The sequence below is a fragment of the Stegostoma tigrinum genome, chromosome 38 (genome assembly GCF_030684315.1).
Source record: "Stegostoma tigrinum isolate sSteTig4 chromosome 38, sSteTig4.hap1, whole genome shotgun sequence".
In the NCBI taxonomy this organism is placed as follows: Eukaryota; Metazoa; Chordata; class Chondrichthyes; order Orectolobiformes; family Stegostomatidae; genus Stegostoma; species Stegostoma tigrinum.
Window position 1 is genome coordinate 11,703,772 of NC_081391.1, and position 24,228 is coordinate 11,727,999.

At 42.7% G+C, this 24,228-nt stretch overlaps 1 protein-coding gene across 2 annotated transcripts in view; it reads left to right on the forward strand.

Moving 5' to 3' along the window:
- The window catches only part of LOC125447058 (casein kinase I), an 85,178-nt gene that overhangs the window by 22,857 nt on the left and 38,093 nt on the right, over window positions 1–24,228 (forward strand). The window contains exons 1-2 of one of the 2 annotated variants that reach the window (XM_048521132.2): window positions 11,277–11,383; window positions 11,687–11,774. In XM_048521132.2, coding sequence (XP_048377089.1) covers window positions 11,699–11,774 — 76 coding nt within the window. In that variant the 5' untranslated portion in view covers window positions 11,277–11,383; window positions 11,687–11,698. Of the gene's footprint in view, window positions 1–11,276; window positions 11,384–11,686; window positions 11,775–24,228 lie in introns of those variants that run through there. The other variant, XM_048521131.2, reaches the window with a different exon arrangement.

The following is a 24,228-nucleotide window of genomic DNA, read 5'->3' on the forward strand; positions in this document are numbered from 1 at the left end:
CTGGGCCTTAAACTCTGGTATGCACTCTTTCTCTGATTCCCTAACTTGCTTTCTTTCCTTATATTGCTCCTCAAACATGGAAACTGTATAGAAATAGGCAAGATGAGGGCCATTCAGCCCTTTGATGGCTGATCATCCATTTAGTTCCCTGTTGCCATTTTCTGCCCACACCATTTGATCCCTTTAGCCCTCAGAACTATATCTAACTCCTTTTTGAAAACATTCAATGTTGTAGCCTCGACCACATTCTGTGGCAGAGAATTCCACAGGCTCCCCACTCTCTGGGTGAAGACATTTCTCCTCATCTCAGTCATAAACGGCCTAATCCTTTTGCTTCCTGCATTTACTCTTCCAACAACATCCTTCCTACATTTACCCCATCGATCCCCGGTCTATTACCGCTTAAGACCTTTGACCAGGATTTCAATAACTCAATCTATTATCTCCTTAAGAGATTCAGTGTTGGACTTTTTAGTGATGATTCTGTGAAGCATCTTGGGATGTTCTAGTATCTTGTGCCATGCAAATATATGTTGTTGTTATCAATGATGCTGGTGTACAATTTGCCAACATGCATTGTCTATGCTTGTAATCTTGCTATTTGGAATAAATACCAGAAGGTATTGAACACTTGTCGATTCAGTGCCTTCAGATGAGGAAGGACATAGAGGAGAAAGAACCGAAATGCAGTTTGTTTTTGTGTTTTTAAATATTAAGCCTGAGTCATGCTGCTCTGTAAATTTGCCCATGGATTTCTTTTTATCATTTCTCTGCTAGGTGACAACATCTGGGCAAAATAAGTTTGACCTAAATGATGTCTTGCTCAGGTGTGAATTCCCAGGTCTGAGAGTTAATCTTTCCTTCTCCTTCTCCGGTCTGTACATGGCACAGGCTACTCAACAGCTTTCATTCTGGCACTTGCGCACTCACACAACAATAACACGATTGCCGAGAAACACAGTTGATGGGGATGAACGCAGGCCTATTACAAACAGGCTTCTGCTGCTCAGGGAATGAAATTAATTGCTTTTTGACATAACGACTCCTCATTGACACAAAAGAAAACCTTCAGATTATCATATCTAGTTTTCTAGGCATTCAATTTAGTAAGCTTCATGTTGAACTTTAAATTAAGATTCTAATTGGGGTGAAGGTAGAGGGGATATTTCCTCTTAAGGGAGAATTTAGAACTAGGATCACTACTTAAAAATAGGGTGTTGCCAATTTATAATGGCGATGAGGCTAAATGTTTTGTCTCAGAGAACTGTGAATCTTTGGAACAGCCTGCCTGAAAAGGTAGTAGTAGCAGAGTGTTTGAAACGTTTAAGACCAAGGTGGAAAGATTCCATGTAAGCAAGGAAGTGAAGAGTTATCAAGAGTAGTTGAGAATGTGGATTTGAGGTTACAGTCAGATTGTGATCATAATGAATGGAAGTTTAGAATCAAGGCCCTGAATAGACTACTCTGACTCTTTACTCATCTGTATGTGTTCAAGTTGTAAATGATATATTTCAATTAAAATAGAAAATAGTCAAATGGAAATCAAGAGCTGTTCCAAATTTAATTTATCCTTTTAATGGAATAATGGCGTGTCTGGAGAGGCCATTATTTGTTGCCCATGTGTAGTGATTGGAATGAGGGCCAGGTGGGTCTCATTGACTATGAGTTCCCTGATTGGGGTTAACCTGGGCCAATTAGGGAGCCCTGGCTGATAAACATAAACAGGAGAATCAGAAAGTCTCCTTTATCTAGGAACTGGCTCTGAGCTGGCTGTTCAGATCCTATGTACTGTGCACATGTAACTAAAAGGTGATGCTGTGACAGGATACCAGATTCTGTGCAGTTATTTCACTACATCTAACCTGTGTGCCCTAACCCTAACCCTAACCCTTTCTACCTGTACTACAACTGAGAGACTTACTCGGCCTTTCAAAGGGTGGTTGAGTGTCAATCACATTATTGTGGATCTGGACTCATATATCACCCAGATTGGGTAAGGAAGGCAGATTTCCCTGTCTAAAGAACATTAATGAGGAAAATGAACTTTACGCCAATGCCATAATCTTATGGTCGCTGTTACACACTGTTGTTCCACATGTTATACATCGTGTATTTAAATCCTCGATTACTAAGGTGTGATTTGAACATATCTCTCTGTATTGATTAGTGTTGGCCTCTAAATTACTACATTACTAACATAATCATTTGGCTATGAGATCTCATTTCTTATTTCCTATTGTTAACTCCTTCTTTCCCATATCCTTTCTTTCCCCTCGCAATAATCTTCAAATGAGTTTCAGTGTCATACGATAGCTAAATTATCATCAGTTTTCTGGTCTGCACTGTGACTTTGACTTGGTACCTGATTTGCCTCAATCATGTCATGGAATCCCTATAGCATAGAAGCAGGCTATTTGGCCCATTGAGTCCACACCGACCCTCCGAAGAACATCCCACCCAGCCCCACCCCTTCACTCTATCCCTGTAACACTGCATTTACTATGGTTAATGGTAGCCTGCTCATCACTGGACACTATGGGCAATTTAGCACGGCCAATCCACCTAATTTGCACATCTTTGCACTGTTGGAGGAAACCGGACCTAAATTAATCACCTATCCATGCACTGCTCTATCCACTCCCACATGAACAACTTAAGTTGTAATCAGCTGAAGCGAAGTTGAGAAAAGTGTTGAAACATTACAGTGCAGAAAGAGATCATTCAACTCATCATGTCTGTGATAACTGACAAAGAATACCTGATATAGGAGATCATGTTGTAGTGTTAATTTCACTGGACTAGTGGTGCAGAGGGCCCAAGCTAATGCTCTAAAGATGTAAGTTCGAGTTTCACCATCAGCTCCTGGGACACCATGGGCCCATAACTGGGGTGCATAGCTCCAGGGGGAGCCCCTGTGTCTGGGTCTATGGGAGGGGGCCAGAGTGACTGGGGTGAGGGGACAGGGCTTTGCACTAGAGTCAGTGATATTGGGGTTGCTGTGCTTGGGGTGGGTGTGGGGGTTCTGGGAACACTTTTTTTTATTTGAAAAAATATACTTTATTCATAGAATGTACAAAAAATAAAACATTTATACACCTACCCAGTCATGCAAGCCACTCCGGGTTACCCGGGGGTACGTACACCAACTAAAGGAAAAAAACAAAACAGAAAAAAAAACAAAACAAAGAAACCGCCCCGGCAGTCGTCACCCCGCACAGTCCCAGTTGGGGAAAGGTGCCAGCTGGGCCCAGTTACCCGTTTTTCTATTCTGGACGAGGGGTTTCATACGGTGGTCTTTCCCCACCGCGCCTTGGCGGCAGCTGACCCAAGCTTTAGCGCATCCCTCAGCACGTAGCCCTGGACCTTGGAGTGCTCCAGTCTGCAACACTCGGTCAGGGTCAGTTCTTTCAGCTGGCAGACCAGCAAGTTGCAGGCAGGGGTTCTGGGAACACATGCCAGGAGCAATACCAAGCATTGGCATTAGTGTCTCTGGTCAGCTGGTAGAATCTAAATTAAATTAGCAAATCTGCTTCATATTGGTCATGGTGACTGTGAAACAAAAGGCTGGATTATCACAAAAAAAATCACACAAGGTTCGCAAGAATAATTCCAGGGAACTTCAGTTACGTTAATTGCTTGGAGATGTTGGGTTATTTCCCTTCAAGAGGACAGTGGAGATGAGTTTTCATAAATGTATTCAAAATTCTGAGGGGCCCAATGAGCGTCAATTGGTTCTCATTGGTGGAAGAATTGAGACAAGAATGTACATATCGAAGCTATGAAAGGAACAATGACAATGAGGAATCTAGAATTGATTACCTGGGATTTTTATTTTTTATTCATTCATAGAATGATGGTGTCACAGGCTAGGTTATCGCTTTTTACCCAATCCTAATTGCCCAGAGGACAGTTAAGAGTCAACCACATTGCTGTGGGTCAGCAGTCACATGTAGGCCACACCAGATCAAGATGGCAGATTTCTTTCCTTAAATCAACCAGATGGTCTCTTCCTGTCAACAGCAGTTCACTGGTCATCATCAGATTCTTATTTCCATTTTTTTTTTACTGAGCTCAAATTCCACCATCCAACTTGGAACGTGGTTCCCAGAACATTAGATAATAAAATGTGAGGCTGGATGAACACAGCAGGCCAAGCAGCATCTCAGGAGCACAAAAGCTGACGTTCCGGGCCTAGACCCTTCATCAGAGAGGGGGATGGGGTGAGGGTTCTGGAATAAATAGGGAGAGAGGGGGAGGTGGATCGAAGATGGAGAGAAAAGAAGATAGGTGGAGAGAGTATAGGTGGGGAGGTAGGGAGGGGATAGGTCAGTCCAGGGAAGACGGACAGGTCAAGGAGGTGGGATGAGGTTAGTAGGTAGATGGGGGTGCGGCTTGGGGTGGGAGGAAGGGATGGGTGAGAGGAAGAACAGGTTAGGAGGCAGAGACTTGTTGGACTGGTTTTGGGATGCAGTGGGTGGAGGGGCAGAGCTGGGCTGGTTGTGTGGTGCAGTGGGGGGAGGGGACGAACTGGGCTGGTTTAGGGATGCGGTGGGGAAAGGGGAGATTTTGAAACTGGTGAAGTCCACATTGATACCATTAGGCTGCAGGATTCCCAGGCGGAATATGAGTTGCTGTTCCTGCAACCTTCGGGTGGCATCATTGTGGCACTGCAGGAGGCCCATGATGGACATGTCATCTAAAGAATGGGAGGGGGAGTGGAAACGGTTTGCGACTGGGAGGTGCAGTTGTTTTTTGCGAACTGAGCGGAGGTGTTCTGCGAAGCGGTCCCCAAGCCTCCGCTTGGTTTCCCCAATGTAGAGGAAGCCACACCGGGTACAGTGGATGCAGTATACCACATTGGCAGATGTGCAGGTGAACCTCTGCTTAATGTGGAATGTCATCTTGGGGCCTGGTATAGGGGTGAGGGAGGAGGTGTGGGGGCAAGTGTAGCATTTCCTGCGGTTGCAGGGGAAGGTGCCGGGTGTGGTGCGGTTGGAGGGTAGTGTGGAGCGAACAAGGGAGTCACGGAGAGAGTGGTCTCTCTGGAAAGCAGACAGGGCTGGGGATGGAAAAATGTCTTGGGTCTCCGACCCCACCACCCAAGGCATTTTTCCATCCCCACCCCTGTCTGCTTTCCGGAGAGACCACTCTCTCCGTGACTCCCTTGTTCGCTCCACACTACCCTCCAACCCCACCACACTCGGCACCTTCCCCTGCAACCGCAGGAAATGCTACACTTGCCCCCACACTTCCTCCCTCACCCCTATACCAGGCCCCAAGATGACATTCCACATTAAGCAGAGGTTCACCTGCACATCTGCCAATGTGGTATACTGCATCCACTGTACCCGGTGTGGCTTCCTCTACATTGGGGAAACCAAGCGGAGGCTTGGGGATCGCTTTGCAGAACATCTCCGCTCAGTTCGCAACAAACAACTGCACCTCCCAGTCGCAAACCATTTCCACTCCCCCTCCCAATCTTTAGATGACGTGTCCATCATGGGCCTCCTGCAGTGCCACAATGATGCCACCCGAAGGTTGCAGGAACAGCAACTCATATTCCGCCTGGGAACCCTGCAGCCTAATGGTATCAATGTGGACTTCACCAGTTTCAAAATCTCCCCTTCCCCCACCGCATCCCTAAACCAGCCCAGTTCGTCCCCTCCCCCCACTGCACCACACAACCAGCCCAGCTCTTCCCCTCCACCCACTGCATCCCAAAACCAGTCCAACCTATCTCTGCCTCCCTAACCTGTTCTTCCTCTCACCCAACCCTTCCTCCCCCCCCAAGCCGCACCCCCATCTACCTACTAACCTCATCCCACCTCCTTGACCTGTCCGTCTTCCCTGGGCTGACCTATCCCCTCCCTACCTCCCCACCTCCCCACCTATACTCTCTCCACCTATCTTCTTTTCTCTCCATCTTCGGTCCGCCTCCCCCTCTCTCCCTATTTATTCCAGAACCCTCACCCCATCCCCCTCTCTGATGAAGGGTCTAGGCCCGAAACGTCAGCTTTTGTGCTCCTGAGATGCTGCTTGGCCTGCTGTGTTCATCCAGCCTCACATTTTATTATCTTGGATTCTCCAGCATCTGCAGTTCCCATTATCTCCCCAGAACATTATCTGGCTCTTAGGTAATCTTCACACATACAGTACACTACTATGACTCTATAACATTATCTGAGTCTCAGGATTAACAATCTGGCATTAGACCATCAGCACTCTGGGTATCGCCATTGGGTTCAACTGTGGCTTAGTTGGGAGCCCTGTCATGTTTCTGAATCCCTACCAACTCTACCTCTCCAAGGACCAGTGGCTCAGGAAAGCAGCTCAACACCATCTTCTCCAGGGTACGTAGGGATGGACAATGAATGCTGACCTACCTAGCAACACCTACATCCACAAGCAGATTCCAAAAAGGTGGCCATTTCATGTTTTACTGCAGAGAATTGGGCGCATAACCTTGGTTGACATCTTGGGGGTATCATCTAGTAGGTTCTGGCAATGATTCAGACCAAATGGAACTTAGGAACATTTGATGGGTATATGTGAACTACTAAAAAATTGGGTGTGTGTTAATGGTGAAGAAATAATCAGTGAGTTTGATTTTGTGGTGTGTAAGTTGAAATAAAATTGACTAGGAAGCATATATCTGAACCTGCCTAAGCAAACTTTTAACCCTTGGTGTTTAACACCCAGCGCAGCAGTAAATGTTAAATTGTTGAGTGTGCCATCTTTGAGTCATTAGACATCTGTCCACCCAAGTAGACATAAAAGTTCCTCCAGCACATTGGCTGTTTAGAAAGAACAGTATAGTTCTTCTTGGTTCCCCAAATGCTACAGGTAACGTGCATTTAGTGATTGCCAACTGACTGCCCACAAAAGTACTTACAGCAGAGGTAGAGACCACATGACTACGGCAAGCAAGCCAATACAGTAAGGGTACAATTGCATTTCTCCAAATTTCTGATTAACAGTGTTGACTGTTTGCACTCTGATTGGCTCTCTACCACTAAATAAAATTACACTTTTATCAAATGAAAACTAGTTTTCTTTCAATTCATCTTGATTTTCTTACATTACTCTTTTTAAAATCATTCATTGATGAGATGAAGGCATCGTTGACCAGGCCAGCATTTATTGCCCATCCCTAATTGCCCAGAGGGCAGTTAAGAGTCAACCACATTGCTGTGGGTCTGGAGTCACATGTAGGCCAGACCAAGTGAGGATGGCAGTTTCCTTCCCTAAACGGCATTGGTGAACCAGATTATCTTTTCCTGACAATCAACAATGGATTCATGGTCACCATTAGACTCTTCATTCTAGATTTTTCATCTGCTGTGCTGGGATTCACACCTGAGTCGCCAGAACATTACCTGGGTTTCTAGATTAATAGTCCAGTGATAATAACATTAAGCCATCACGCCCCCATCACCTTTCGGCTTCAGCAGTTTTTATTTGCATTAGAAGAATAGATGTAGAGTGACATTAGTTTTTTTTTGTGCTGGACTAACTTCCATTCCTTCAGTAGGTGCATTCCTCCACTCTAGAATTGCTGTGTACAAGTCTGTGCTGGGTTTGTTTGTTACTTTATGATTTTTTTGGTGATTTTCACTGCTGTTTAGCCTTTCCATTTGACCGGAGATAATATGTAACTGATTCATGGTGTTGAATTTCCAGGTTACTTATGAAGTAACTGAATTCGTCACTTATGATCTTAGAGCTTTGACATTCATCACAATATTTGGAATGCCATACCAACTGAAGTGTGCTTTTAGGCAAAGGAGAGGCAATGGCCTAGAGGTATTATGACTAGGTTATTAGACTTTTAATCTGGAAACCTGGGTAATGTTCTGGGGATCTGGGTTCAAATCCCGCTGTAGCAGATGGTAGAATTTGGATCCAATAAAAATGTGGAAATAGTAATCTAATGGTGATCTTGAAGTCATTGCTAATTGTCGGAAAAATTCTGAATCACTCATCCCCTTTTGAAAGTAAACTACCGTCCCTGCCTAGTCTGACCTATGCGGCTCCAAGCGCACAGCAATATGGTTGATCCTTAACTGCTCTTTGGGCATTTAGGGATGGGCAATAAATGCTGACCCAGCTAATGACTCCCATATTCCATAATAATTCTGCAATCTCATTGATAATTGTTGACCACAGCTGATCAAACTTCCATTAATCTGAATAGTAGTTGCTGACAAGGAGACCTGTTCCAGGGAGTTTGAATGGACCTGTTCCAAGCTTCACCTATGATCTGCTTGAGATGACATATGTTATAAGTGTCTGTTCAGCTGGCTTGGCACTGCATTGACTGATGTGTTCCTCCATCTCATTGCTCATGTTTGGCCAACAGAGAACTTCACTTTCCTTCCTCAGACTTGACTCAATTATTTATTGCTTCTGTGGTTGTACTTCCAACATCTCTTTTCCCATCTCCTTCGGGATAATGACTCTTCTCTACTTGAGGTTGTTAAGGACATTGGTGAGGCCTTTTCTGGAATACTGTGTGCAGTTCTTGTCTCCCTGTTATATTATTATTAAACTGGAGAGGGATCAGAAGAGATTTACCAGGATAATGCTGGGAATGGAGGGTTTGAGTTATAAAGAGGACTGGATTTGCTGGGACTTTTTTCATAGGAGAGTCGGAAGTTTGGAGGTAACCTTATGGACCTTTTAAAAGCACAAGGGGTATAGATAAAGTGAATGGCCGGTGTCTTTTTCCTAGAGTGGGCAATTTCAAGACTTGATGGTATATATTTAAGGTGAGAGGAGAAAGATTTAAGAAAGACATGAGGGATTTTTTTTTTTTTACCCAGAGAATGATTCGTGTGTGGAATGAACTTCCAGAGGAAGTGGTGGGTGTGGGTACAGTTACAGCATTTAAAAAACATTTGGGTAAGTACATGAGTAAGAAATATTTAGAGGGATATGGGCCAGGAGCAGGCAAGTAGGTTTAGTTTAGCTCAGGATTATGGTCAACAGGGATGAGTTAGACCAAAGGGTGTGTTTCCATGCCGTACCACTCTATGACTCTACTTGCTATCTATAAGATGCCATCTTGCGCTATCGCTTCACCTCTGAATGCCAAATTCCAACTTATAATAACAGCTGTCTCTTTGGTACTTGCTGGTCATTCTTTTGAATCTAATTCCTGCAGCACTCAGAAAGTTGCAGCTTGTTGTGTAGTTTGCTTGATTTGAGCCAGGCACAGCTTTCAGATTCAGAGAGCTGAATCTTATTATTTTTGGCTTAAGTGCCAGTTACTTAGAGTCCTTTGGAGGGTTTTTCACTGAGACACCTGGTGAGTTTTGTTGCCAAATCTTACCAAAACACTAGGGACTGTGGAGATAATATGTGTCTGTGGACCCAGGAAATATTTACACAGTGAATACTTTACATCAATCTTCACAATGGAAAAGAACGATACAGTTACAGGTGTCAGGGTGAAGGAATGTGGCATATGAGAGAAAAGGCTGAGATAGAGAAAGAGAAAGGATAAAAATAGGAATTAGCAGTCTTAGTGGTGGATAAATCTGCAAATCTGGTTGAGACATATTTCAGACTGTTCACCAAGGCAAGAGATGGCATAGCAGGAGCCCTGGCAGTGATTTTCAAAGCTCCTCTGGCCACAGGTGAGGTGCTAGGGGACTGGACGACTGCAAATGTTGTGCCATTATTTAAAAAACCTTCTAAACTCTAATGAGTACAATCACAGGATCCTTAGCCGTTCATCATAGGTTAAACCTACCATTCCAGGGATCATCCGTGTGAACTGTAATCCGTGTAATACTGCTGCAAGGACACTGTGTAGCTCAGGGGCATGCATCAAGCTCATATTATTGACTTAGTGAACCAGAGGGGTTTTAACAACAATTGATCACCATCAAGCTAGCATCTACTTGCAGATTTTTAAAAATTGAATTCAAATTTGTGTCCTGGAGGTGAGTGCAAATATCAAGATGTGTGTTTCTGTAGTGATTGGAGGAAGGTTGACCATGTGAATCTCATAGGGTTTGTATTCCCTGAGTGGGCTTGTTAACCTGGGCCAATCAGGGAGCCCTAGTTGACAGATATAAACAGGAGTCTCAGGCATTTACTTTGTTTGAGGGACTTGCTCTGAGCTAGTGGGTCAGAGTCCATGTGCAAATAAAGGGTGACATGGTAATGGGATACTGGCCTCTGGGCAGTTACTTGAGTTTTTTTTCCCCTCACACCCAAGATCTATTGCATTTCATGTTTCTCTGTGATGCTTGAAAATAAGAGCAGAAAATACTGGGATGTTCAGTCAGGTAGCATCTTTATAGAGAGAGAGAGCATGAGTTAATATTTCAAGACTGTGATTTTCATCAGAATTCATAAGTGGAAAGCAAAATACTGTGGATGCTAAAAGTCTGATCTCAGACCTGAAACAATTCTCTTTGCTTTCTCTCCCTCTCTGCTGAGCATTTACAGCATTTGGAAATCTGATCCAAGACATGAAACAAACTCTTTCACTCTCCCTGTCTGTTGAGTATTTATAGTGTTTTAAGTTTTGATTTTGGAAATCTGATCACTGACCTGAAGCAAACTATTTGACTCTCTCACACTAAAACAGAAACTGTTGTGCTCAGCAGGTCTGGCAGCTTCTGTACAGAGAGGGAAAAAGCCTGGAAACTTCAAGTCGAGTGAACTGTTTCTGATTTTGCTTCACATCTTCAGTATTTGCAGTTCATAGAATCCCCACAGTGCAGAAAGAGGCTACTTACCCCTTTGAGTCTGTGCTGACCTTTCAAAAAGCATCCCACCTGGACCCACCTCTACCCCATCCATGTAATGTTACATGCATTTTTTTTTAATCATGGCTAATCCAACTTGCCTGCACATCCCTGGTTACTCAAGGCAATTTAGTATGGCCAATCTACCTAGCCTGCACACTTTTGGACTGTGGGAGCACCCAGTGGACAATGTGTAAAGTCCACACATACAGTCACCCAAGACTGGAATCGAACCAGGATCCGCAGCACTTTGAGACAGCTCTGCTAAACATGGTTCTTTGTTTTATCTTTTTTCTCTCTCTCTCTGCTGGGCATTTAACAGCAATATCTGTTCCTATTTCAGATTTTCAGCATCCGTAGTATTCTACCTTTGCTACCCAGATTGTTATTAGTGGCTTTTGCCACAATTGCCAGTGGGGTTAGAGAAACTGTTGGCTAATTGCGGGATTTTGGTTGTACGACGGTAATTATTGCTTTAATTTCCACACTCTCCTTCCCCCCTCCCATACTGTGAGGTGAATGTCCATCCGGGTCCCGTCTCCCCGGTGACGTCAGCGGGGCAGGCTGGCCCTTGTAAATAATGGCGAGTCTCTGAGAGAGGGGCGGTTGCGGAGAGTGGGGAGGTAGGTCGGTGTGATAATCCCCTTCCATCCTCTTTCATCCCGGCGCCGTTGACTGCGGCACTTGGCGGATCAGAGGCCCCGCTTCCTCCCTGACGTTGGGAAGTGGATATTGATGAAGATCGGCGTCGTTTTGCCCCTTAAATCGGCGGGGAAAGAAGCTCTTGTCCCCTCTCTCTCTCTTTCCCCCTCCCCCATCTCTACATTATAAGCAATGGCTGCGGCTGGCAGTCACAAGGCGCTGATTCCCCACAATCAAAAGAATGTGCAAAAAACTAACATTCTTCCTCTCTTTTCTACAAACAGAGTAAAATAAAAATGGAGTTGAGAGTTGGGAACAAATACAGGCTGGGCAGGAAGATTGGCAGCGGCTCTTTTGGTGACATTTATCTGGGTAAGTTACTGTGTTTTTATTTCTTTTTTGGAAAGAAAAATCACGTTGTTTTGGAGGACGTGTTCCTCATCTTGATTAAACTAATTATTTGGAAAAGCTGGTGGTGTTAATGTTTGTTTGAAAGCAGCTTGGAGTTCATTTTCTTGGTGAGGGTGTTTTATTTTGAGGGAATTTATTTTGTGTGTTCCAATTTTAAAATAGGTCTGTGATTTAAAATTGGGCTTTGGAGTATTTTTGTTTTCTTTCTGTTGTTGTGATTTGTGCCTTCTGCTGGCTTGTGCCCTGCTGAAAAAGGAGCAGCTGTTAAAGTTGCTGTTGGTGTAGATGGCTGTTGTCAAGACCCGTCTTTTGATGATTAAACAAGAACGGGATTTAATCTTATGTCAGACTCTCTCTCAATATGTCAAACGTCTGCATCTGCCTTGTGTTGAAATTGGTGGTTGGAAATGAGTGGAGTGCCTGTTTGTTTTTGGACTCTAAGTACGTGGGAAGTGGTGGATGTTGTGGGGTGGGTGCAAGAGGTTGACTTGTTCGTTCTTCCCATTCCTGAGCTTTCCACCTTTGACACTACGAAGTTCAGAATCTCAAGACCATCAAGCCCTAACCTATCTTCTGTTACGTTAGAGTAGTGTCTCCGCAGAGACCTGATTCCAGGACCGGACTAGCCCTCCAAAGCCTTTTCAGTTCAGTGTCTTTGGCTTCTTGCTTTAGCCCCAGAGTGCCCAATCAATCCTCCAAAGTGGAAGGATGAGGCTTGATAATATTTTCTTACTGTGAAGATTGTCCTTTTTATCATTGCTTTGAAGATCTCAAAGCAGGATCCTCTTTCTCCACTACACTACTTGTAAGATATCAAGTTATAAAGTTCTAAGGAAGGGTCTCTGGATCTGAAACATTAACTGTTTTTTCCCTGATGCTGCCAGACCTGGTCAGCTTTTCCAGCAACTTCTGTTTTTGTTCCTAAGTTATAAGACATCTCTAGCTATACCATTTCTATTTGAGAGAAGGTGGCTTCAGAAATCTCTTACCTATTGTGCAAACAGAGATGTGATTTATTTTTTGGGAACTGGCCAAAGAAAGAGTGCCTGTGGTTATTCTCCCTGCTGTGAAGTGGAGCAATTTTGAGGGCATTCCAATAATTAATAACAGCAAAATAGTTTAACAAAGGGGGTGTTTCTGTTACTGTTGATTTGAAGCTAGCCTGGAGTTAAAAATTGGAGGAATTGTTTGTCAGGAATACTTCCTAGCAAGAGTAGAGTCATTTCTCTTGATTTTCCTTCCGACTTGTGTTTAACACAAGTGCAAAATTTGAGTTAGTCTGAAAAACATGCTGTCTTGAGTGCAGTACGTGTACATCCTGTTGTGTCTTCTCTCCCTTGAGGATGCTGTTGAAACACAAGCTGTTGGTCCTATTCCAGCCTGACATGTTCCAATTGACCTCAAGTTTATTTCTAATAAAAAATGCTGAAATTTGTTTTTCAAATTGCATTCCTCCCATTTTAAATGACAGTAGGAATTTGTAATGTAGAAAGATCTGGAAAATAAAGCAGTACCAGCTCTATTCTGACAGTGGGGAAGGTTTTGGGCTTGTTCTAGAACATTAGGAGGTTGAGATGTGTGTTTTTTGTTTTGTTGCAGTTGGAATTTGATCAAACAACATGTTAACCTGACTAATTTGGAAACTTAGATAACAAGGTGTAGTGTTGGATGAACTGAAATCAAGAGGGGCCTAGGCCTGAAACGTCAGCCTTCCTGCTCCCCTGACATTGCTTGGCCTGCTGTGTTCATCCAGCTCTATACCTTGTTATCTCAGATTCTCCAGCATCTGCAGTTCCTACTATCTCTGAAATAATTTGGAAACTTGTCTTCAAGGTGTGACAGTTTGCTTTTTGAAAAGGTTAGGCATGTCTTTCCATCCCTTCCTTCCCCATTGACAAAAGACTTAGATGATCTTTTGCTGTTGTCTCTGTGTGGTGCTTAGTTCCCTTAAATAATCTGCTGGGAAGATGGGCCATTCGGACCACTGTTCTGATCACAGCTGCTGTAGGGTGGTCATTGGGTCGTACAGCGTGGGAACAGATCCTTTGGTCCAACCAATCCATGCCAAACACAATCCCATACTAAACTAGTCCAGCCTGCCTGCTTCTGGCCCTTTTCCCTACAAACCTTTCCTATTCATGTACTTTTCCAAACGTGTTTTAGATGTTATAATTGTACCCACATCCAACTTTTCCTCAGGAAGTTCGTTGCACGCGCAAACCACCCTTTTTTTAAAAAAAGAAAATAGCCCTTTGTCTTTTTACAATCTCTCTTCTGGTTCTCTTAATGAGTCCTCTAGTCTTGAAATCCCTTGCTCTAGAATTAATGGTAGTTGTCTTTTCTCTATGTACACCCCTCATTATATTAGAAAACATATATAAGGTTGCCCTTCAACCTCCTACACTCCAGTGGAAAAAGTCCCAGCCTGTCCAGCCTCTCCTTTATTATCTCCTTTTGTATAAATGTAGAAGGATTTAGACCGGGCTTCACCTGCACATCTGTCAACTTGGTCTACTGCATCGGCTGCTCCCAACGTAGCCGCCTGTACGTTGGTGAGCCAAGTGGTGACTCACTGTTTTGTAGAGCATCTGAGCTCTGCATGCGACAAACAGCAACACCTTCTGGCCATGAGCCGTTTTGACTCCTTTCTCCTCGTCCTCCTCCCCCACTCCTCTGTGACATCGTCCACAAACTGGAGGAGCAGCACCTCATATGCTGCCTCAGGAGCCTACATCCTAATGGCCTAAACATGGATTTCACCAGTTTTATTATCTCCCCAACCCCAGCCTCATGCCTTGTCCAACCCTCCCTCTCATCCCTGCCTCCTTGACCTGACACGTCTGTCTTCTGTCCCTCCTATCCGCCCCTCCTACCCCACTGACCAATCCCCACCACTCCCTACCTGCACTCACCTATCACCATCCTGCTTCCCTTCCCTAGCCCCACCCCAACTCTCTATTTAGTTCTGAGCTCCCTTTCCCCTTCCATTTCTGAAGAAGCACCCCAAAACATTACCTTTCCTGTTCCTTTGCTGACTGGCCTACTGTGTTCCTCCAGCTCCACACTGTTATAGCAAAAATATAGAAATATCTCCATACTTAGAGTGTGCTATCGTAAACACTTTTGAGAAAATTTTAGACTGAACATCAACATTAAGTTTAATACAAGAGCTAGTTAAATGTGATTTATACCAACATGCAGTTTAGAAAAAGTTCCCAGATTGAAGTATATTTGCACTTACGCAGATTATTTTTCCAAAACTTCACAGCTTCCCAAACTGCTTTGCAGTATGGTCAGTGTTTTGGTAGGATTGCAGCAGTGAATTTACCAACAGAAAGATCCTGCATACAAAAATGTGATAATGAGAAACACATTTTTATTTTATTTTTGAATTGTGGAAGGATATAAGCCTAGATAGTTGGGAGAGCACAAGGAGGTTTTGCTTTTACATCCATCTGAGATAGTAGGTGACCTTTTAGTTTATTGTTTCATATAAAAGGTATGCCAGTGTGGCATTCCATTGAAGCTGTGTTGGAACATCAGTCTGTGGAGTGTGCCCACCTGATATGAGACTTGAATCTACTTTCTGGCTTAGGAGAGAAACCTGCCCACAGCTGACCGTGTGTCTTCTGTGATATGTTGTCACTTTAAGTTGCTTGATGTCTTTTGATGCAGTGTGAACATCCTAGAACTGGTGATTTCCCTCAATGTGCCTTTATTGTACTTGTGTATTTCTTGCAAATTTTTCACTTTTTTGGTTAAGAAAATACTAATTACAATACAGTTTGTTGATCTAAGGTAGAACCTTACTTTGTAATTGGTGTAATTAGGTTTGTGGTGATTGTTGGGCTGAGGTTGGAACAAAGCATAATGGCAATGACCAAAAGATTTGTTTTCAGTGGTTGATTATTAGTTGAACAAAATTTTGAACAAAGCTCTGCTTTTAGCAAAATCAGCACCATCCAGAATGGTTACTGGATATTCTTAGCTGCTGCTTGAAATGGATAATTCAAGCCTTCTTTTGGAATGTGTTCCATTGCTAATTTTTCTTCGTCACAGTCTGATTCAAAAAACAAGAATGTGCGGAAGTACTAGGTCAAGACTGTGTGTAATAATGGCAGAGAGAAGCTTCTAAATAACTTAAGAGCCGTACCCTTTGTACAGAAAAGGGAGCAGAGTTTGTACGTCATTGTGGCTGAGGACCCTGAGTTCTTGCTGCTGTTGCAAAAACTTGGCCTTGAAATTTCAGAGTATTGGTGAACGTAATGTATTTTGGGTTTCTTTCTGTTTTGAAAGCATTCTTCTGATTAAAATAAAGTGAATAAAGAGGTTACAAAGGAACCTGTACATCAAAATAAATAAAATGACTTTTTTTATATGTAAGATGGTTGGGGGAGCACAAGGTCACAAAACACTTAAGATGCATAAGAATAACAGTTCTTGCTAAAGGAAGAGCTGTTATCTGATGGCCAAAAAATAACTTGCTCGATGAGATGGTGTTTTTCTTTTTTTTTTAAGAAGAACCCTGACATTTTTAAGGTAATTCCAGAGCATGGGGCATTATCAGTTTAAGACTGGGCTACCAGCATTGGGACAAAAGCGAGTGGGTTGTCTGAGGATTTGGTAAAAGGACAGGATGTGCTGAGAGGACTTTCAGGGCTGGAGACTGCTCCGGGTGGAATGGGCTGACTGTCAACAAACTGGAAACCACTCCAGGTCCGTAAGAGCCAGCGATAATGGATTGTCTGGTCTTGATGAAAAACTGCAAAAATAAAAATGTTAGCAATGAGCTGAAGTTTGTGAACCATGGAAGCTGGAAGTTAAAGTAGAAAAGCTTTGCAGAATCTGGAGTTAGAAATGTCATGTCACGCTCTTCAGCCGATGGACTGTGCAAGTGGGATTTTTATGGATAGTCATTGCATTTGTGAGGAAACAATATCACATTAATGAATGAACGTTGAATGAATACTGAAATTGCTGATCTTCTAGAGAGCTTATTTTTGTCCGCCATGAAATCCCAGTGTTAAGCTTGAGGAAATTGCAGCTCATCCATATTTTGAACAGATGCTATGGCTATAGTCGAGACTGCACAAGTGAATAGTTCTGTAGACAACAGCAGGAGGACACTGTTGTGATCAACAGTGACACGTCCTCCAGAAGGGACCAGGATGAAATGCACTGTCATTCCTAAAGTTAGCCTTTTAAGGCTATTTTGGCTTTGGGAAGGATCTTTCAGGAGAAATGAAAGTGGCTTGAGTTAAAGCTCCAGTGGCTTGGGAGACGAAAGAGAAATTTGAGTTGTGGCCTCCTTTTCTCAAAGACAGGGGTCTAGCGTAACTTATTTTAAATTGAGTAAAAATAAGAGGTGACCATCGCTCAGAAAAGCAAACTCTTTGCAGTATTAGTGCATAATATGGGGGATGTCAGGAAGTAAGGTTGGATGATAAGCAGTATGATGCGAATGGGTTTTGAGGAGCAGGAGGTGACTCAGGTTTCAGATGATCTGAGAAAGACGTTAGGTTAATTCAACCAGGTGTGGAAAATGATGGACTCTCCTTCCCAATGACCTGTTCATGTTTTGACAAATGTATAGTCCATTTTTGTGTCACAGTGATGTGAAAGAATAGTTTGGGTCTTTAAATGCTTTGAGATAATGTGTAGTGGCTGGTTTCTTTAGCAGAATGTAGCGAGACCATAGAGTTTAATGTAATCCAACTACATCTGGTGATGTGTGCCAGGCTATAAAGCCTGTACCCTATGGCTTGAAGGATAGCTAATCGGTTGTTCGAAGGGGAGAAAATGTTAGTTGCGCCAGGGAGTGTCCTGAAGTGAGACACAACATATGTAGGCATAACTGCATGGAAACAGACCCTTCAGTCCAACTAATACGTGCCAACCAAGTTTTCTTCTTCTTCGTCATAGAATCATCATAGGTCCTTCGGCCCAACAAGTCCACACCAACACTTGGAGCGTCCCACCTAAGCTGCACATCCCTGAACGTCACAGGCAATTTGGCATGGCCAATCCACCCAACCCACACTCTTTAGACTGTGGGAGGAAGCCGCAATACCTGGAGATAGCCCACGCAGATACGGGGAAAATGTGCAAACTGGACACACAGTTGCCCGCGGGTGGAATCGAACCTGGGACCCTGGTGCTGTGAGGCAGCAGTACTAACCACTGAGCCGCCATTTCTAAACTAAACTATTGCCACTTGCCTACATTTGACCCATATCCCTCTAAACAATTCCTAGACTTTGTTGGTGACAAGAATGTCAAAAGGTGGAAATATTTGAGCATACGATATCTACAGAAAAAGACCAGGCAGTTGAGAATTTAACAGTGCATTGTAAGCATTTTTAAATTTGGTTTCTTCTGGGGCTGATGCAAGTGAAAAGGAATATGTGCAAGAAACTTCCTGCACCCTTCACTGAGCTGATTGCCAGATTCAGTGGTTGATACAGGCTGGTGAATTCATAAAAGAGCAAGCTCAAACCCTTTGGGCAGGTTGGGGTGATGGCCGCTTAATTGATAAGAGAAGTCAGACCCTTTTGAACAGTGCCATTTTCTACTTCAAATGCCTCTCACAATGTGATAAGAGCCATGGGGTAGTTTGAACAAGGCAAGGAATGGGATGTATAAGCATGAATGGGGATGCTCAGCACTTTGGTCACATGCAGTCTATTACAATGCTAAATTTTGTAGATGTTTTCATCTCCGTAAAATCACTTGGTGAGGTTAAGTGATGAAACTTTGTCACCCTGGTACTTCGTATTCTAATTGAGTTGCTGTTGTACTTTTTGCACCATACTTCTTCAATCAACCATGCTGCTGATAGGAGATGCATGCACTCTGTCACGTCATCTCATGTGCCATCTAAAAGAAACTTTTGACAAAATATGCTCCCTCCAGAAACAGTGCTGAAAATGATGTGGTTGGCCTGAAAATTTTTGTTCTGATGAAATCACTGGACTCTGGCCCTGCAGTTGTCCAACTGATGCTGCCAGACTGACTAGGTTTCACTAGGAGTTCCTAATTTTGCCCTGGATAATGTGGATTTTATTGGTTCTGAAGATGGGGAATAGTCATAGTCATGTATTTGAGACTCTGAATGCGCTGAGGTTGCTGAATATAGGTTGAAAAGCAGTCTTTGGAAGTGAATTGGATAATTACTTGAATGAGGAAAGCATGGCAAAATGGAGTTAAGTGGTGTTAATTTGAAAGGACCAGTGAAGTATTGATGCGTTGAATGACTCTTTCTTGTGCTGTAGAACTTTTACTTTGCAGGAAAGTGCAGATTACAAATGGGGAGAATGAAGCTTGAGGTAGATTTTCTTGTTTATCCTCTTGGCAGATTACTATCTTCTTTCTACCCCTACTCTACTTTTTTTTTCTTTTCTCCAATTAGCATAACCCCCACCTCAGCCTTTGCTTTCCATTCCCCTGCCAGCAAGGTTTCAGGGGCTTGTAGGAATGGTAAGCTTTTCTGTGCTGTGGTTTTAAGGAATGTGCATTATGTATCTTTTATTTTCTAGTAGAGTTGGAGTGGTCTGCCCAGTCCTGCTTAGCCAGTTTTTCTTTGCTTGTAAGGACTAGTGAAAGTTTTTTTGAGTTCTGTTTTGCTGAAATCCATTAAATTATGGTTTTTAAACCCATTTTTAAAAAATATTTCTGGGGGGGGGGGAAATCTCCTTCAACCACATCAGAATGATTAGTTTCTTGCTCTAATTGGAGCAAGCTTAATTTAACACTTAGAAATGTTACTCCTAATGTTTTGACTGTTCCACCCAGTGTGGTGGCTACAACTCTGGCTTCAGCTGAGCAGAATACAAAACTTCTCAAAGGTACATCACATTTTGGTCAGTCCAGGTTTTACACTGGAGCCATCTACTTGGATTTCCTATTCATGCAAACTCTCTCAACCAGCCGATGCTGTCTGACTACTTTAGTAGCTACATTTGGTGATCCGTTTCATTTTCCGGTAAGAAATCTGTATGTAAGGTAATAGGTCTTATGACCTCTCACTACCTCTGAGCTTGCCATATCAGTGTCCAGTCTTTGTCCCCTTCTTACCAATTCATCTAAGAAAAGTTTTTAAACCACAGGTTTCAGCAAGGTAAATATCCTGTTTTATTCCCCCCCCACCTCCTCCGAGAATAACTTTTTTTTAAAAAAAAGTTAAATCTGTTTATAATTATATCCACGCATCATGCTGGTGAATTCTTCATATTCAGCTTTTTCAATTTGTCCCCACCTGCCATCACTAAGGTACACCCAAGTCTCTACAGCATAGTTATATGGATCAACCCAATCTGTCGCACTCCGGATACTATGCACTAACCCATAGACCTGATTTCTGGGGGTTTTTTTTGGTGCATGCGAAATGTACCTCTTCAGAGGAAAACAAAAATGTTTTTGAGAATGTGCTTGTGACATTACCTATTTTCTTTCCACGCAGCACCTGTAGTGGGTTTTTGAATGGGATGGCAGTGCAGAAAACCTTCATTTATGGCATCTGATGACTTCCTAGGCATTTCTCGACCATTATTTATAATGTGGCTACTGTTTTGAACAATTGCAAAGGCTGAGTTTTCTTTTACTGGATCACAACCCACAGACAGTAAGCAAGTTGTACTGGCTGACAGGTGATCGTACGGCTCTGAAGAACTTATTCTCATTTCTGCTAAGTTTGATACTTAAAATTTGCCAAGGGGTTTGTCTGAAGAAATGCCCCATTGCGTGCAATTAAGATTCTCAACCGTGTAATCAACTTGACCTGATAAGTTTCCTCTTCCTGAGTTGCTCCTGCTTAAGAAAGGCAGGAGATGGGAAGACCCCTTGGTGGATGCATGCCTTTTTGATGTCTGTTGTTCAATATCATATTTATTTTAGGTGTTAGAATTCTATCACTAAAGTTACTAGAAGCGATAAAGCTGAGAGTAAATGATTTTGTACATTATTTTCATGCACAGTTTATCAGGTTCTTCAGCAGGGCCAAAAAATGCATTTAGCTTTGTTTCGGCAGCCAGTTTTAATTGCACTGACTAAAACGTTCAAATTTTAATCCAAGATGGGAATAGAGAACAAATCTGATCAGTTGACTAGCAATTATACATCACAACTGAAACATGAATGCTAAACTGCTTGTAGAGAAGCAAGGAATTTCTAAACCTATGTCACTGAGCATGGACGTCAGATATAAACGCGTATTGTGCTCTAGTTGGGAGATGTTGATGTGCTGAACCCAGCATTGCAGATCAAGTGGAGTACAAACTTTCCGTGGACACACAAAAAAGACTTGGTAGGCTTGCATCTTGCTGCTAAATATGGTGAAATAGGACACAAAGGCAGGAAAAGGAAGGACTAGGACACAAAGGCAGGAAAAGGAAGGACAAGAGCGCAGCATTTGTCCAACCAAATTCTTGTCAGGCATTTGACTTTTAGTGAATAAATTTCAAAATCTTGCTCTCTTGCCTGCCGTGCAAATAGCACAAAACTTTTTTTGTTGTGGAAGGCACTATCGATCTTAGTGGCAGTAGGTGAATCCCAGAAGGGGATACCATTTTGCTAATTACCCTCCTCTTAAATTAAGTTGCTCAGACGACAACCTGATGCTGGCCAAGTCAAAACTTTTCCACCTAGGTGTGGATCTCCAGGAATCTATTTTGGCTCAGTACTGTCCTATAATTATGTTGTGCTGATCATTCTATGCAACCTGGCTTTAGAAGTTCAATTGAAACCCAGCAAATGTTTTTAAATGTGCATTAATCTGAATGGAAGTTAGCAGTTTTGACTGTCGTACACCGGAGGAGGAGGTATTATTTTGCATGGGGTGTTTGGCACATTGACTGCTCAATGTTGCTGCTTTCTTAAGTGAATTGTTAAATTGGAAACATGTCTTAAAATTTGGGCAAGTGAGAAGAGATTGCACCCATTTTCTGTGAAGCAGGGATTGTTGGAAGGAGAAACGGATGTTGTCTGCTCGTTGCTCGGCCCGAGAAGACAGCAAGCAAGATCACAGGAAGACGTGAAGCTTAAAAGTATGTTACTGAGACTGATTGATTGGAAAGGATGGCAGACTGAACAAAGAACAGGTCTGCATCATGAATATACAAACCTTACACTCCCAACTGATTGGACAAATTTGTTGGAACTGGTTTTCTACTTGCAAAATGCAGTGAAGCTCTTAGAAGCATAGGCACGCAATTGAATTTCTAATTGAAACCTGAGGCTGTTTTAAGGATTTTTTTTCCAAACTTTGGTTACAGTGATGTAATTCAGCATAATTAAAATGAGTTGCAGAAGTCAGGGAAGTTATCTTTGCCTGTTAAAATTGGCAGTACTCCTGATAGAATCATATTCTATACATTTTTGAGTATGGGGGGCAAATACACCTGAGCAGCAGCTTGTTTCGTTTCTATTATATAAGTTATTTGAGATCATCCTAAAGGTAAATCCTTTTAATGTAAAGACACTACTTGGATTATTCAGCATCATCACTATCTGAAGGGGCAATGTTGACAACTTATGTATATAGCTCCTTTTGCGTCATAAATATCTTGGTGTGCTTCACACTTGTGTTACTGAAGGAACCTTGCCCAAAGGTGGAAATGCCATTTCAGTTTAAACTGCAACAGGATGGCATCCAGTTGTTCGTCACAACTCTTTATGTTGTAATGATTAAAACAATTGGAATTGATGTCGGTAGTGGCATATGAAATGATCGCGATTTTCTATAGAGCTAATCGAGGCTCAGTTGGGTTTTTCTCTTAACAACTGCTCAAAATGCTGATATTTAGAGAGAAAATAGCTTTTTAGCAGATCAAGCCACTGGATCTGTATAGTTAAAGGAAAATAATCTGAGCAATTCAGTCTAAAGAATGCCTGCAGTCAATTGGCATCTTGAATTGAATTCTCCGACCTAAACATAGACTATTTAGACCTGAGACGGCAGTGTCAAATCTCAAAGTACAATTGAGTGAGTTACTTTGGTTAGCTGCGTACACGAGACACACCTTGACTGATGGAAGAACTTTTTATTTGAGGAAATCTGATCCACACAACTCTGGGGTGAGAAAACTCTTGCCAAATCAATATGATGAACTGGACAATTTTATTGACTCTCTAGTGGTTAGTGTTCCAGAGAAGGGCAAAGAAAATGCGCAGAGGACATTTTGAAGCTCTACATGAAAGATGACTGTGTTGATGTGAGTGAGCGGGAGGAGCTCGCTACCAGCTGGTCAAAATGACAACAATTATGTCATGCTTCAAGTTCATATTTTTGCAGTTGAATATCCTGCCTCATGTGCCCAAAGATCTGAGGGTCAAAATTGACGTTCAGCCACACTAAGATCCATCGCCGAACATGCTCTCGAGTAAATGTTGACCCCTAGTTGAGAGAAAGCTGTCTATCACTGTATTCATCATAGCAATACAATTCATTGGGCACAGCTGGCCAATACTGCTGTTGTTTTTTCTTTTGCTTCTTGCCATCACATTCCCTAACTATGTATTGCCTTTTCCCTTGTGTTTGTCCAACTTTAAATGCATCCCCACAACTCATCTCAACTACCTATTATAGAAGTGAGTTTTACATTTTTCTTGTTTTTGAAGTTTTTCTCTCATCCACTGAGCTTCCCAAAAGCTTATCTATGACTGGTAGATACCTCCTACCAGCTTACTTGAGAGGCTGTGGAATATGATCCACTGTTTGAACTACAGAAGGACCTTGAAGTCAATCCTGTTGTTAATTAGGTGGACTAAATACAGTGGAACTATTCAGGATCATTGCAAAGCCTACCTCTTTTTCTACATAAACTTGGATCTGATACTGACTCTAGCTGTATAAGTGGATCATCTTCTGCATGCTATGTCAGGATATATGTATTCTGATTTTTGAAACTGCAGTTAGCCCTATCAGCTAAGGTACATGGTCATGTTTTACTGGTTTGTTAATGGGTCCAAGGCAGCTGACCACCATCTTGAGGGTAACTAGAGATGAGCAGTAAATGCTGGCCCGTCACCAATGCTAATGTCCCATAAATCAGTTTTTAAAAATCCTTTTTTCTTTTAAAATGAGTTTCAAACTAAATTGTTTGTTTTCCAATGCATCATCCTCCAACACTTCTGCAATCTGACCCCACCACCAAAGACATTTTTCCCTGCTCACCCATATCTGCTTTCTGGAGGGACCACTCTCCCAGTGACTCCCTTGTTCGCTCCGCACTCCGCTCCACACACACCCCTCCCCGGCACTTTTCACCGCAACCGGAGCAAGTGCTACACCTTCCCCCATATCCCCATCCCAGGCCCGAAGAAGACCTTCCACGTCAAACAGATGTTCACCCTGTGCATCTGCTAATGTGGTAATACTGTATCCACTGTTCCCACTGTGACCTCCTCTACATTAGGGAAA